A 14,875-nucleotide genomic window follows, 5' to 3' on the forward strand; every position below is an offset into this window, starting at 1 on the left:
CAGCTTGCAAGCCTCTGGACTTCAGAACGCTGAGGTCCGGTCTGGCAACACGGACAAGTTACCGTGGAGACACAGCACAACAACCACACGCTACGGACAGTAGCTTTTGTCTGGGCAGCATTGTTAGATTAACCTGAAGCTGATACATGCAATGTGTTTATTTTCTGTGTTTTCTGGTGAGTGCAACATTCATGCGCACTCCTGTCCAAAGCCCCGGTTTCCACCTCATACACCAGAGGTCTGGTTTAACTTTCCGAAGCTAACTTCAATCGGGAGGGTGCCGTGATCGAATTTACTGGGGCCCATTTCATCCGTGTGACTTAATACATTACAATACGACTCTGTAGTTTAGGTTAGTAGTGCATCAGGTAACACAGAGGTGATTACCCAAATGAACCGATCATTAAAAACAGGGTCCTGGACCATGTTCTCCTGATGATCTGTGATTTTGTGTGTATATTATGAGATGAGATAATAATGAATGAATGAATTTTTGGTCAGTGAACCTTAAATCCGCAGAGTTGGGGACCTGCGTCCTAATTCTTGGAATTATGAGAGATGCTTTTTAGAGTTTTAAGTAGGGATGCTCGATATTGGCTTTTCTACCGATATCCGATATTCCGATATTGTCCAACTCTTAATTTCCGATACCGATATCACCGATACCGATATCACCGATACCGATATATGCTGGCTTTTTACATCAAAACTGTTAGGTAACAACAACATAAAATATCTCCTACTGTGGAATTAACACATTATGCCTAATTTTATTGTGACGCCCCACTGGATGCATATGTGAATCAAACATGGCTTTCCAAATGTACACACTGAGAAAAATAAGAGAACAACAACTTAAATTATGGAAAAAAGTGCCATATTTATTTAGTGTTAGAGAGAAACCTCAACAACAAACTCAACAACACCACAGACAATATAAAAAAAAAGGAAGAGGTATATCTTCAGTCCATTAGTTGTAAACAGTCAATGAATGAATAACTGGCCATAACTTGTCAAATAATAGACTCAAACTGGGCTCAATCTCTTTTAAGAGTAACAAAATAGTGTAAATATAAACAAGAAAGGCACAGAAATGCTCACAAAATTAAAACAGCCCTCCTTTAAAGTGCAACAAAAACAAAGACTGAAGTTGACTCGTCCATATAACTGGTCCAGCTCCTCAGTCTGGACAAAGGAACAACCAGGAGCTGTAAAGAAGGACAGCTCCTGAAACATCAACTCCATCTTCTTCTCCTCAGCCTGCAGAACCAGCAACCACAGTTAGCAGGAGGTGCTAACTACAGGAGAAGACACCAGCTTCCCTCCAGCAGGACGACAACTGAACTCCTTCAAGGAAGTGGGAACAACAACTGGGCTTAACCTGAGATTAGTTAAACTTGATGCTATGATAGAACTGTTTAACTTTATGAAGATGTGTTGATTCTGTTACAGTGATCGCGTTCTGGTGATAATGATATTAGGAGCAGTTATCAACTTGTAAACCAACGTTAGCTCTGCCACAGACACAGGGACTGCATGCTAATCTTTGCTTTACTAACTCGTTAACTCACAATCCTACACATATCACATCAAAGACAACATCACACAGTAACTGAACACCATCTGATGACTCCTGACGTTTTACAAGACAAATCGCAGTCACATAAACGCATTCTAGAAATGGTCCTTTAGCAGAGACACACTGGAAGCAGATGCTGTGGCTAGCTTCTATTGTTCCATTGCTATCAGCACATGGCCGAGCTGTAAAGGACAGACCTCCTGTTCTCTGATAACCTCCATTTGGAATGTAGTTTCTTGTGATCCGCCATCTTGTTTTGTAGTTCCATCACACGTCTCACACACACACTCCCTCCAACTCTCTCTCTCTCTTTCTCTCTCCACACACACACACATGCACCTACACACACCCAGCTGTATATAGGTAGTTAGAATCTGTGTTTTATTTGTTTTCATTGTTAATAAATATAATTTTTGGAATCATACTTGCTGTTTTATTAATGAGCACAACGGTGAATGAAATGTCGACCTCTTCTGTGTCAAGAACTCCAAAATCCTTCAAGCTTTACTGTTAATTCTGGTAATTGTAATTAATTTAACTATTAATTCAAATTCTTGATTAACTGTTTAGTATATCTTATGAGACTGATATAACTGAATTGGCTATCATTTCCTGTTAAGACAGGTGGTGCTCCGAGGTTCTGATACAGATCAGATTACATTTCAACAACATTATTAATAACTATCTTTGATCATTATTAATCATAATCGATAGCCAACCATAACATAAATAGTGATCCATATGAGGACATAATGGTCGGGCATCTATTTCGGATGCCCCCCGGACGCCTCCCCGGGGGAGGTGTTCCGGGCATGTCCCTCCGGTAGGAGGCCTCGGGGCAGACCCAGGACACGCTGGAGGGACTATGTCTCTCTATGGCCTGGGAACGCCTTGGGGTGCCACCGGAAGAGCTGGAGGAAGTGTCTGGGGCGAGGGAAGTCTGGCCAACTCTGCTCAGACTGCTGCCTCCGCGACCCGGCCCCGGATAAGCGGTAGTCAATGGATGGATGGATGGATGAAATTTTAAAAATCCAACCAGAATTATTTTATTTTGAGCATGATAACAATATATGGTCTGTCCTCTCAACGTCAGTCTCATAGAAGCATGAGAATGCAATGAGGTTCCTTAATTTTAGGGAATATCTCTGAAAAAACTCAAGCATAGATTTTATACACAATCTTTGGAACATTTACTCCAAAATACACACACACACACACACACACACACACACACACACACACACACACACACACACACACACACACACACACACAAACACATATATATATAGCTTGAATTGTTTGTGACATATCTTGAGAACTATTTTCCTTTTTTAAACTATGGCTGTGTGTTGAAATGTCCATTCAGTATTGGGTTACAACTCATCCCAAATGTTGTAATGTACTACTTGCTGTCTCTCTTTTGACTGTTTGACCAGTGAAAGTTGTGTATTTTCACTTTTCTTCTGCATCTGCAGTAAATCAATTCATTCCTCTCTTCAGTCTCCAGGTGAAATGAGTCCTCCACTGTCAACAACAGAATGGACCCAGGACGACCTGCACAAGCAAATTCGAGATATTTTCAATGTTTGTGAAATTTCTTGGAAAACAGCCTCTTTCTGAACAAGTTCAGTTCTTCCACTAAATAACTTTTGCTTTGTTTTATTGTCCCTGGAAGGTCCCTGGTGCGATTCCCACACAACATGACCCAGCTGTTGAGTGTGACCAGGATGACTTCATGGACTTGGTGGGACAGATGCTGAACACGGATTATTATACAAGGGTCACAGCATCGGAGGTCCTCTCCCATTCATTTCTTACATTGGACTGTCTCAAAGACAAAAAGGACAGCAGCGAGTAAGTGTGTCTACAAGTATTCAACGTCATTGTACAAAACATACATGAAGCTGTTAATCTGACTGAATGTTTATCTTCCAGTGTGAACGAGTGTGAAGCTCCTGACGACTGTCCAGCCCCTAAAGACTGTCAAGTCCTTGAAGACTGTCCAGCTCCTGAAGAGTGTCCAACCGCTGAAGTGTCCAAACCCTGAAGAGTGTCCAGCCCCTGAAGAGTGTCCAGCCCCTGAAGAGTGTCCAAACCCTGAAGAGTGTCCAGCCCCTGAAGACTGTCCAGTTACTGAAGAGTGTCCTGTTACTGAAGAGTGTCCAAACCCTGAAGACTGTCCAGTTACTGAAGACTGTCCAGTTACTGAAGAGTGTCCAGCCCCTGAAGAGTGTCCAGTTACTGAAGAGTGTTGTAACTACACAGAGGTTCTGCAATGCTCTGATGGATTAGCAGTAGAAACTGTCTCACTGGACTCAGCCTCTCCTGGTCGCTTCACTAAAGTGATGAAGAGGATCCACATGTGTTGGAGGAATATCACCAAAGTGTTTTCTTGCTGCCTCCATCCCACAGTTGAGGAATAAAGCTGTCATGCTACTAATTACTGTGTCATTGTCAGAGTGAGTGGTGAACCCAAAAGCAGACTCACGACTCATCGTCAAGTCAATCTGTGGTATTTTAACATCAAACCTCAAATAAATTTGAATAAAAATTAAACATATCTTATTTTACTCCAAATTTTATTGGAAACAACATCAAAAGTCACTGTGAATCTAATTATTGGAACAATGGGATTTTGGACAAATTTTGAACCCATATGCAACTTCAACAATTCTTTGCAAATTTAAAATTTAAGCTAAGCAAAGAATGAAGGTTTGTATCTTTTACAATAGAAGAAAAAATTTAAAAAAGAAAAGTAGTAGTAATAGTTTATTTAGAAATGTAAAACAATCGGGTCATTTTCTGTCGCTTACGTTCAAAAAAGTTGAAGACTTGCTCAGGAGTCATTGAAACCATGGGCCGGAGAGCCAACAATTTCATCATAGAGTCATTAGATGGTAAAACTCACATCCCACTCCCCACACTAATCGAATGTGATATGCTCCCAGATGACAAGGCTGAAATCCCCACGCCGGAGATCGCCAGACATTATACACACCTTAAGCGGGTTGTGAACAGGATCCCAGCTCTAGATCCCTCAGCAGCCATCCTTATCCTGCTCGGCCGAGACATCCCAAGGGCACACAAGGTACGGGATCAATGCAATGGCCCTCACAGTGCTCCTTACGCCCAGCGTCTCGACTTGGGCTGGGTGATCGCAGGAGAGGTTTGCCTTAGAAGGGCCCATAAATCGGATCGTGTCAATGTCTACCGGACTAACGTGCTGAGCAATGGACGTACATCTCTGTTTGACCCCTGCACTAACAGTCTCCACATCAAAGAGAAGCTTGAAGTTCCAGTACATCGCTTTCACTTTCTAAAGGCTAACACGCCAAAAGACCCGTTTGATGAAAAAGATAGCCTTGGTGAAGGAGTCTTCCAGCAAACACCACATGACGACAAGCCTGCCATGTCTGTGGAAGACAAAGCTTTTCTGGAAATAATGGACAAGGAAGTCTTCATGGATGACTCAAATAGTTGGGTCGCGCCGCTACCTTTCAGGGAACCAAGGCAGAAACTCCCCAACAATCGAGTGCAAGCAGTCAAGCGCCTTTCGACGTTACGCCACATGCTTGCTAAAAAGCCAAACATGAAAGAGCATATGGTTGCATTCATGCAGAAAATCTTCGAGGCAGGTCATGCTGAACCAGCCCCACCACTCAATGGAGAGCAGGAGTGTTGGTACTTACCAATTTTTGGAGTCTATCACCCGCGCAAGCCGGGTCAGGTGCGAGCAGTGTTTGACTCCAGCGCCAAGCATGAGGGCGTCTCCCTGAACGACGTCCTGTTGAGCGGCCCTGACCAAAATAACACACTTTTGGGAGTCCTCACTCGCTTCCGTAAGGAACCCGTGGCGGTAGCAGCGGATATAGAACAAACGTTCTACTGTTTCAAGGTTTGCCCAGACCACCGCGACTTCTTACGTTTCCTCTGGTTCGAGGACAATGACCCAACCAAAGAGGTCACAGAGTACCGCATGACTGTACACATATTTGGCAACAGCCCTTCTCCCGCTGTCGCCATTTATGGTTTGAGAAGAGCTGCCCTGCAAAGTCCGCAAGAACACGACACCGAGGCAAGACAGTTTGTTTTACGGAACATTTATGTTGATGACGGACTTACCTCATTCTCCTCCTCCGAGGATGCCATCCGAATCCTGAAAAAGACAAAGGAAATGTTAGCCGACTCAAACATACGACTGCATAAGATAGCCTCTAATCATAATGCAGTGATGGAAGCGTTTCCACCAGAAGAACGTGCTAAGGAGCTGAAAGACCTGGAGCTGGGCGTGGATCCTTTACCCCTGCAGAGAAGTTTAGGTCTTAATTGGCAACTTCAAACTGACAGCTTTACTTCCTTGTCTCTACAGAGGAGAAGCCATTCACCCGTAGGGGAAACTGCTTCCAGAACTACGGGTACTTTGAAACTTGACTTACACAGAAGCTCATCTTGAAACCTGGTGCTATTCACACAATAAAAGATGCTAACGAGGTGCCGAGATCTGTAGGTACATTACTATAACTATGAGCGTGAGCTGCTGGCTACGTCACCGAGGGGGTGGGAGGAGGCGGGTTGTGAGCTGGGCTGCAGTCTCCATGCGGGCGGGGGAGGCAGAGGAACTGAGAACCACCCGTTTCATGAGAGGTGACGTCAGCTCAATCCAAGAAATAGCTATAATTTCACAAGTTTTAAGTGTTGTATACTGTATCACCCAAATTATTATCCCACATGAGCATAGGATGGACTGTGAAACATGAAATATAGCGAAATATGGCTCCTTTAAACTGGACTGCCTGTCCGCAATGCTAATTTAAAGACAACAGTACGTCCAAGACACCTCAGTTCACTTTTGGTCATAATACTTGTGAAATACATAGTACTGTCATTAGTGTGTTGTTCTTTTACTGGATACTATTGTTCCACATGCCCCCAGATGCCTCTGTTGTTGTGTAAACAGGGCTTTAATTGGTGAAATTTCTCCCACGTATTTTTCAACAATTTTATTTACTCATAAATGACCAAAAAACCCCAGAGCAGGGGTGTCAAACTCATATCCACCGAGGGCCACATCAGCATCATGGCTGTCCTCAAAGGACCAAATGTAACTGTAAGAGAGTATAAATGTAACAAAATGTAAGCAAATACAATGTAAAATAAATGTAACTGCTCCTTAAATTTTAATAACTCTGACTTTATTACATATTCATGTTACAAATATTACATTTGCATTGATGTAATAAAAATGTATTTGCTAGTTGCTCTGTTAAGTGTAACTTTGTCATACTTCACTCTGCTTGGTGTTAAAATGTGGACTTATATTGTCTCTTTGATAACCGACACCCTCAGAATGCAGAAGACAAACCGTTTTTTTCTCCTTGAAGCACAAACATTTATTCTCCTTCCCGTTGTTCATGAAACAACCTTTCATCTGCATCAATATTTCTCTTCCTGGACATTTTGGGATCATTTGTATTTCTCAATTGTACTTGTTGAACATTGCATTGATGTTCATAAACTGCAATCTTCACGGGTTATATAATATTTATATACTGTAAATATTTAATATTTAGTCGCCAATTGAGGTTTCTTGCCTTTGGGTGGAACACGGGTCGGCACGGGGAACATCTTAATCTGGAAATGCACAAGCGCAGAACTGCCTCCATGTCAAGGCACATTTAATCACCGTATTTTATAGAATGTTTGAACCTGCTCACACACTGCGTGTCTCTTGGAAATAATACGGTATTTATTTTGAGACAGTCAGACCTTTAAGCCTCGCGGGCCACATAAAATAACGTCACGGGTCTTCAGTTTGACACGTGTCCAAGAAGAACCTTAATCTATGTGTATATTCTGTAGCAGCGATATAAATACTCTGATTTGTGACGTCCTTGGGTCAGAGAAGTTTAGCAGTGTCATTTATTCAGCCAGTTCGTCTCACTCAGCTGTTTTGCCCCCTGCAGGTGCGGCGGGGAAGGACACGTCAAGCAGCAAGGGCGACCTGTTGCCCCGGAGACATCGGCTGCTTCTCCATCTACTTCCTCAACCACGTGGTCCTGGATCCGGGCCAGGCCATGTTCCTGGGAGCCAACGAGCCTCACGCCTACCCAGGCCCGCCCCTCCCTACACGCAGAACACGCGCTGTGCGTAGGGCCCCGCGATCCATCTTGCGCAAGTGAATTGAATTTCCCTCGGGATCAATAAAGTATCATCATTCTCTGCAAATGCGCAGAGAGTGAGTGCGTTCTCACCTTGGAGCCAAAGACCGTCGTTACCATTGTTAGCATTGTTAGCATTGACACCGCAGTGGACCCGACCCAGCTGAGTATTACCAGAGCATGTTGACAGTCTGGTGGTCATAAACAATCATAAACATGAAAAGAGAACAGGCAGATTCATATCTCATCTCCCTACTTTTGAAGCATGACTCAGCGGGAATCAGGAATGAATATAAACTGAATATGAACCCGTACTGCTTGCTGCATCCTGGCACCGTTGAGCGTATTACCACTTCCATGACTTGTACATCCGTACAACTAAATGCTGCATTGGATGTTATAGTCTGGTTTGAAGCCAGATTTTTCGACTTTGTACGTTTTGTTGTTTGTACTGATAAATCACGACGACGTACCGAGGTACTCGATGAAGCCTTGACTCATTTCTTGTACCGTCGTGGGCGTGCGGCTTGTTCCTCCCAGTAACTTTTCACGGTGACACCCTTCACACGAGCGTCGGGTTCGACGTTCTTACTTTCTTCCCGTGTGGTATTCCAGTTCACTGCAGGGTCCATGGTGAAGTGGCTTCTTCTTGTTCATGCTGGAATTGGACCTGTACGGGCCACCATGTGGATCAACCTCCTGTTAGCAGGTCCATCGCTGAGCTCGTCCCTCATTTAGATGCATTAAACCTTTAAGTTGTTGCTGCAACACTGAGGAGTAGAAGGATGTGACTGACCTGAGCTTGATACTTTTCTGTGATTAAATATTACCTCAAATCCTTCCTGAAGTTCCGCCGTCTTCAAACTCCTCATTGTGAATCTCAACCTTTCAGTTTCAATACTTTCACCTCTACGATTGAACCTTTTGTTTTTTTTCAATCATCGTTATCCTTCGAATGCACACTAATCTGAAGGTGGTTTGGTAGTTTTTCTTTGGTGGGAAGTTTCCTCGGAGTAGCCAGGGCATGGTTTAGCATTTTTAAACATGGTGAGGCCGTAGCATGAGACTGCAGAGAACTTGTATGTAAAAGTGGTTTAATAAAGCCTTGTTCTATTACAACCCTGCTTTTTGTGTCTGTAGAGTTTCCAATCCAACAATCTGTTTGCAGGTTTCAGGTCAACAGGTTCTGGACAAATTGAGCAAATTCCTCTTTCTGCTTCATGGTTGATGCAAGTTGGACTTTTCCACTTGTCCATGAGAGACGGATGCACCGAAAACCTTTCCATGTTCTGAACCACATCAGGCCATTATTGACGTACAAGGTCATAGGCGACAAACACGAGTTGAAACACTGTACAAATATTTATTATCATTCATTAAACATAAAATATTAAAGTAAACTCATTTGAATATTAGATATTTTTAATATTGTTGAAATAATCAAGAAACCAACCTGAGTTCATGTTTCTCACAAGAATAAAGAATAAATCTTCAACTCCAAGACAATCTTTGGATTTAAAGCGTATTTGTTGGTCATGGCTCCTGAAGTCCTAAGTGCTGGAAGAAGGAGTCAGGAGGTACAGTCCTGCCACACGGGGAGCTTTTAAAAGTGAAGCTCTCCTGTCTGCCTGACTTTTTGCTGTTTCTGTGCAGAATTCATCCAAAAGTTTCAGCTCAGTTGACTTGTTGGATCCTGGCAGCTCCTGGGTAGCTGGTTTGTTCACAGTGTCCAGAGTGAACCGATGCCTGTTGACCACCTCAGCAGTGGGCTGCAGGACCCTATACAGTGCCTGTAACGCGCGGACGTCCTCCAAAGCATCGTGGGATCTGTAGTCCAGCCCCAGCAGCTCCTTGACCAGGTTCTCCTGTCGGAAACTTTGCAGCCCTCGGTCTTTGAGTAGCTCGCGAGCCAGTGGGAGCGTGTCCACGCAGCCCGAGACGCAGGACTGGAACTCTGCTCGCAGGTTCAGCTCGTCCAGCGCTCGGGCAAGTAGCGGGCAGTCGAAGCGGCGGATGTTGTGGCCCACGACGAGGGGCCGTCGGAGCATCCGGAGGAACGCCATGAAGGAGACCACCACCTCTAGGAGGGTGTTGGCCAGGACAGGTTGATGGTGCTGGTACAGCCTCCGCCTGCGCACACGGAAGCCCGTCACTTTGGACGCTCCTCTCTGCATCCGACATCGCGGGACGACGTAGAGGTTCAGTGAGTGGTCTCCACTGACTGCGGCCAGCTGGACGATCTCACAGTTCTTATCTGGAAACATTAGAAACAAAACAAAACAAGGAATCACTATCATTTCATTTACTTGGAAAAATATGTGAAAATCCACTGTCCAAGGTGTAGTAATCTTAGACCAGAACAGACTCACAATACCACCTTGTGGCAAAAAGTGGCATTAGAAGATGCTAAGCAGGTGCCGTTCTTAACTTTAGCAAAAATCTACAAATCTAAATAAAACAAAAACCCCGTTTACACGACGTGTCAAGTAACAATGCATCGTTTTCACGCATTAGTTTCAGAAAAGTTTTGCATTCCCAGAACATCATTTTGAAAATGACATTTCTTTACACAGAAATGGCAGAAAAACTCAAAAAGCTGTGATTTTCATGTGAACCACTGTTTGTTTTTGAAATGAAACTTAGAACAATTTGCGATGAACATTAACAACAGCAACTACACGAACATTTGTATGGACAGACCAGGAAGTAGAAGTGCTAATACCAAGTCAATAACGCCACTCTGGAGGTAAACATTGTTGTTATTGTCCAACTCCCCACACATGTGCACAACTATTTACTATGAGCATGGTGTGCATGAGCAGTATCAGCATTTGCACCGTCTACACAGAGACAGAGTGAGAGCCTTTCCAGAAAGTTTCCTTTTCCTGTTTCCAGAGAGACACGTTTTTAAAAAGTTGTACTTTCAGTGGCTCCGAGCACCGTTGACGTGTAAAGGAGCATCCACAATGCAATGAAAGTCTTCCACTTACATTTGAATATTCGTGGTATGCAGGCCACATACTGCCCCCATGGCCAATATTCCTGAACATTCAAACATTGTTTCACAGGTTAAACAGAAGATTGGTATGGAAATAAACTAATAAAATAATTGTTAATTCTTTTGATTCCTAATCAGCACAACTCTTATAAATAATACAGACTGTGTTGAAATGTCCTTAAATTGAAATCATTCCCTTATATCCATGCAATACGCATACTCAGCAGGTTACATCCACTTCCGGACTACAAAAGAACGGCGCATGAGCGAAGCTTCCGCTAAATGAACCTGTCATGGCCGACAGTACGGCTGGGATTTGTAGTCCTGAAGTCATTAGTGAAGTTTTCACTCGCTTTTTGTCTTCCAATGCGTTATAACTTGTCGTTTTTACACCATTCCCAAACAAATAAACAATATAGTAACAGGAGGTCTGCATACCCAGTCCAGTTGTCTCCAAGTCGAGGAAAACTAGAGGTTTTCGGACGCTTCCTGCTCCCTCTGAGTCAGTCTCCATCACTCCATACACATCGCAGAGAAACTTTGTTTTTTACATACAAAGCGGAATGTCGCTGATTCCAAAATAAACAAACAAAGCGAAGCTAATAGGAATAAGAATTTTGCTAAAACGATACGTTAATTGGTGTGACAAATACAATGAAACTTCTCCCGCCGAGTTTTTATACTTTCCAGTTGTGACCGGAAACACAATAGTTTTTCTTCTTCTCTTATTCCGGCAGGATGTACGCCGTACGACATAATGCTACCCCCAACTGACCAAACAAGATATTACGCCAACAACTGAAATCCTATATTATTACCCAGAAATATACCATAATACTATCACTAGTATTCATGGTATTCATGATATTTATGATGTGGTTGATGGACTTTTTTCTGTGCTTGTCCAGCAGTTTGTTGATAAACTGTGTAAAAGCAGTACTAAGATCCAGTGACACTAAAAGTGAGACGCTCGTTGATTCACTGCTCAGTAGAACTCATTCAGGCTGTTTCAGTGCTGTGACCTTAATCCACTCTGAAAAACACTGAACTCATAAAAGCATTACGTTGTATAGCAGCCTTCATTTTCAATCATATTGCCTAAGGAAGACAAGTTTGTTATGTGCCTGTAATTATTAATCAATAAAGTATTCAGATTACTCTTTTTAAAAGGTTATGTTCTTGTTGTCTGAAGATGGCTTTTGGCCAGTGACAAGACAAATAAGTTGTATTAATAATGAATGAGAGTAAGTTAAAGTAATGCATTCAAATGTTGTTATACTTGATTGATAAAATTATGAAGAAACTATTTACAACTTTAAATGATGAATTCATATGTTATAATTGTCACATAAGTCAAGCTATTGAAAGAGTGGAATTTTTGCTTCCTTTTGTCTGTTTTTCATGGACTTTCTCCTCACTCGATGTTCAATTTTTAATTAAAGTCGAGATGTTACGTAAACCTGCGTGATCATTTGCGTGATGAGCTGCGTCGTTGTCATGGTAACGGGCCGATGCGGGGTATAAAAGGCCAGCGCGTCTTGACTTATCACATCGAGACGGCGAAGCTGCTGGACATCACATCTCTGTGGAGGAGACATCTGGAGGACCAGTGAACCTGCGGAGATGGACTTCAACGGAGCGCCGGAGGAGGATTCAAGGATTCAAGGATTCTTTATTGTCATATCAAGGAAATGATACGAAATTTGGACTCAGGTCCCGGTGAGCCAGTAATAAAATATATAGTAATAAAATATATAGAGCGTAAAAAAATATACAAATATACAAGAGCAGAAATGTAAGTGTGAAGTGTTTGTAGTGCAGGAAGATGGGAGTCTATGGAACATGGCTCGAGTTCACAAGTCTCACAGCTTCGGGGAAGAAGCTGTTCCTGAGCCTGGTGGTTTTGCTCCGAATGCTCCTCAGCCGCTTTCCTGAGGGGAGGGGCTGAAACAGTCCATGTGCTGGGTGGGTGGAGTCCTTCATGATGCGGAGAGCCCTCCCCCTGCACCGTGCTGTGTAGAGGTCCGAGGAGGTGGGGAGGCCGCTCCCGACAGTCCTCTGAGCGGCCTTTACCACCCTCTGCAGAGCCTTCCTCTCAGCGGCGGTGCATCCGCCATGCCACACAGTGATGCAGCTGCAGAGGACGCTCTCCACCGCACAGTGGTAGAAGCTCCTCAGGACGGAGCCTCCCAGACCTGCTTTCCGCAACTTCCTGAGGAAGTAGAGGCGTTGGTGGGCCTTCTTGACCAGACGGGAAGTGTTGGCGCTCCAGGTGAGGTCCTTGGACAAGTGTACCCCCAGGTACTTGTAGCTGGAAACCACTTCCACAGCTGCTCCTCCGATGTGCAGGGGAGCGGGGGGGCACCTGACCCTCCTGAAGTCCACCACCATCTCCTTGGTCTTTTCCCCGTTGATGCAGAGGTTGTTTCCACTGCACCACTGCATCAGGTGTTCCACCTCCTCTCTGTATTTGGACTCATCGTTATTTGTGATGCGTCCCACTACTGCTGTGTCGTCCGCAAACTTCACTATATGACAGCTGGGGTGTGTTGCCGTGCAGTCATATGTCAGCAGAGTGAACAGGAGGGGGCTCAGCACACAGCCCTGAGGTGAGCCGGTGCTGAGGATGATGGGGGAGGAGACGGTGTCGTTGATCCTGACAGTTTGTGGTCTGTTGGTCAGGAAGTCCAGGATCCAGTTCCCCAGTGTGGGGCTCAGTCCAAGGGAGTGGAGCTTCTGCACCAGGGTCTGCGGGATGATGGTGTTGAAGGCTGAGGAGAAGTCCAGGAAGAGCAGACGGACATAGGAGTTTTTGCTCTCCAGATGGGTGAGGGTTGTGTGGACCACCGATGAGATGGCGTCATCGGTGGAGCGGTTTTTCCTATATGCGTATTGGTGGGGGTCCACAGTGACGTCGATGGAGTCCTTGATCTGAGTCATGACCAGCCTCTCGAAGCACTTCATGACTACCGGGGTTAGGGCGACCGGCCGGTAGTCGTTTAGGCCTGTCACTGTGGAGCATTTGGGGACGGGGACAATTGTGGCAGTCTTTAGGCAGGTGGGGACAGATGACAGTGAGAGTGAGGTGTTGAAGATGTCTGCCAGCACCTCGGACAGCTGGTGTGCACAGTCCTTCAGTACCCGCCCCGGGATGTTGTCCGGGCCAGCAGCTTTGCGGGGGTTAATTCCCTGTAGGGTCTTCCTCACATCTGCTGTGGTCACAGTGAGGGGTGTGTCACCAGGCGGTGGTGTGAGTCTAGTGCTGGGGGGGGGGGGTGTCCGGGTCTTCGAATCGGGCGTAGAAATTGTTGAGTGTGTCTGGCAGGGAGGGGTCACTTGGGCATTGTGCATTCCTGGTGTTGTAGTCTGTGATGCACTTGATGCCCTTCCACATGCGCCGTGGGTCGTTGGTGGTGAAGTGACCCTCAATCTTTTGGGAGTATGTGGCTTTGGCCCTCGCGATGCCTGCATTCAGCTCTTTCCTTGCCTCTTTGAGTGCTGGTGCCTCTCCTGCCCTGAATGCAGCATCCCTAGCCTTCAGTAAGGTTTTCACCTCAGCGTTCAGCCAGGGTTTCTGGTTCGGGTAGCAGGTGATTGTCTTGGTGGTGGAGACGTCATCAGCACACTTGGAGATGAAGCCGAGGACAGAGGAGGTGTATTCCTCCAGGTCCACCTCTCCCTCGTATGTGGCTGCCTCCCTGAAGACCTGCCAGTCTGTGCATTGGAAACAGTCCTGGAGCACAGCGGCTGATTCTCTGGGCCACACAGTGACTGTCCTCTTTGTTGGCCGGCTCCGTCTCAGCAGGGGGCGGTATGCTGGCGCCAGCATGACGGTGATGTGGTCAGAGAGTCCGAGGTGGGGGCGGGGAAGAGATCTGTATGCTCCGCGGATGTTGGTGTACACACAGTCCAGGGTATTGTTTCCCCTTGTGGGGATGGTGACGTGCTGGTAAAACCTGGGCAGAGTGTCTGTCAGTTTCACGTGGTTAAAGTCCCCCGCAACCACGTAAAACGCCTCCGGGTGCCTCGTCTGTAGTGAGCTAATGGTGTCGTGTAGCTCCCTTAGCGCTTCGTTAGCATTAGCATCCGGAGGGATGTAAACAATCGTGACGAACACCGCCGTAAACTCCCGCGGCA

The 14,875-nt window shown here is 45.2% G+C and overlaps 1 protein-coding gene across 1 annotated transcript; it reads right to left on the reverse strand.

Moving 5' to 3' along the window:
• Positions 1 to 9,290: 9,290 nt before the first annotated feature.
• LOC308136969 (protein PML-like) lies at positions 9,291 to 11,252 on the reverse strand (the record flags this gene model as incomplete). The annotated part of the gene is made up of 2 exons (XM_080505525.1): positions 9,291 to 9,994; positions 11,177 to 11,252. The coding sequence occupies 2 exons, from the start codon at positions 11,250 to 11,252 to the stop codon at positions 9,291 to 9,293; spliced, it is 780 nt and encodes a 259-aa protein (XP_080361651.1).
• Positions 11,253 to 14,875: the final 3,623 nt, after the last annotated feature.

The sequence above is a fragment of the Blennius ocellaris genome, assembly GCF_963422515.1.
Source record: "Blennius ocellaris genome assembly, chromosome: 11".
Lineage (NCBI taxonomy): Eukaryota > Metazoa > Chordata > Actinopteri > Blenniiformes > Blenniidae > Blennius > Blennius ocellaris.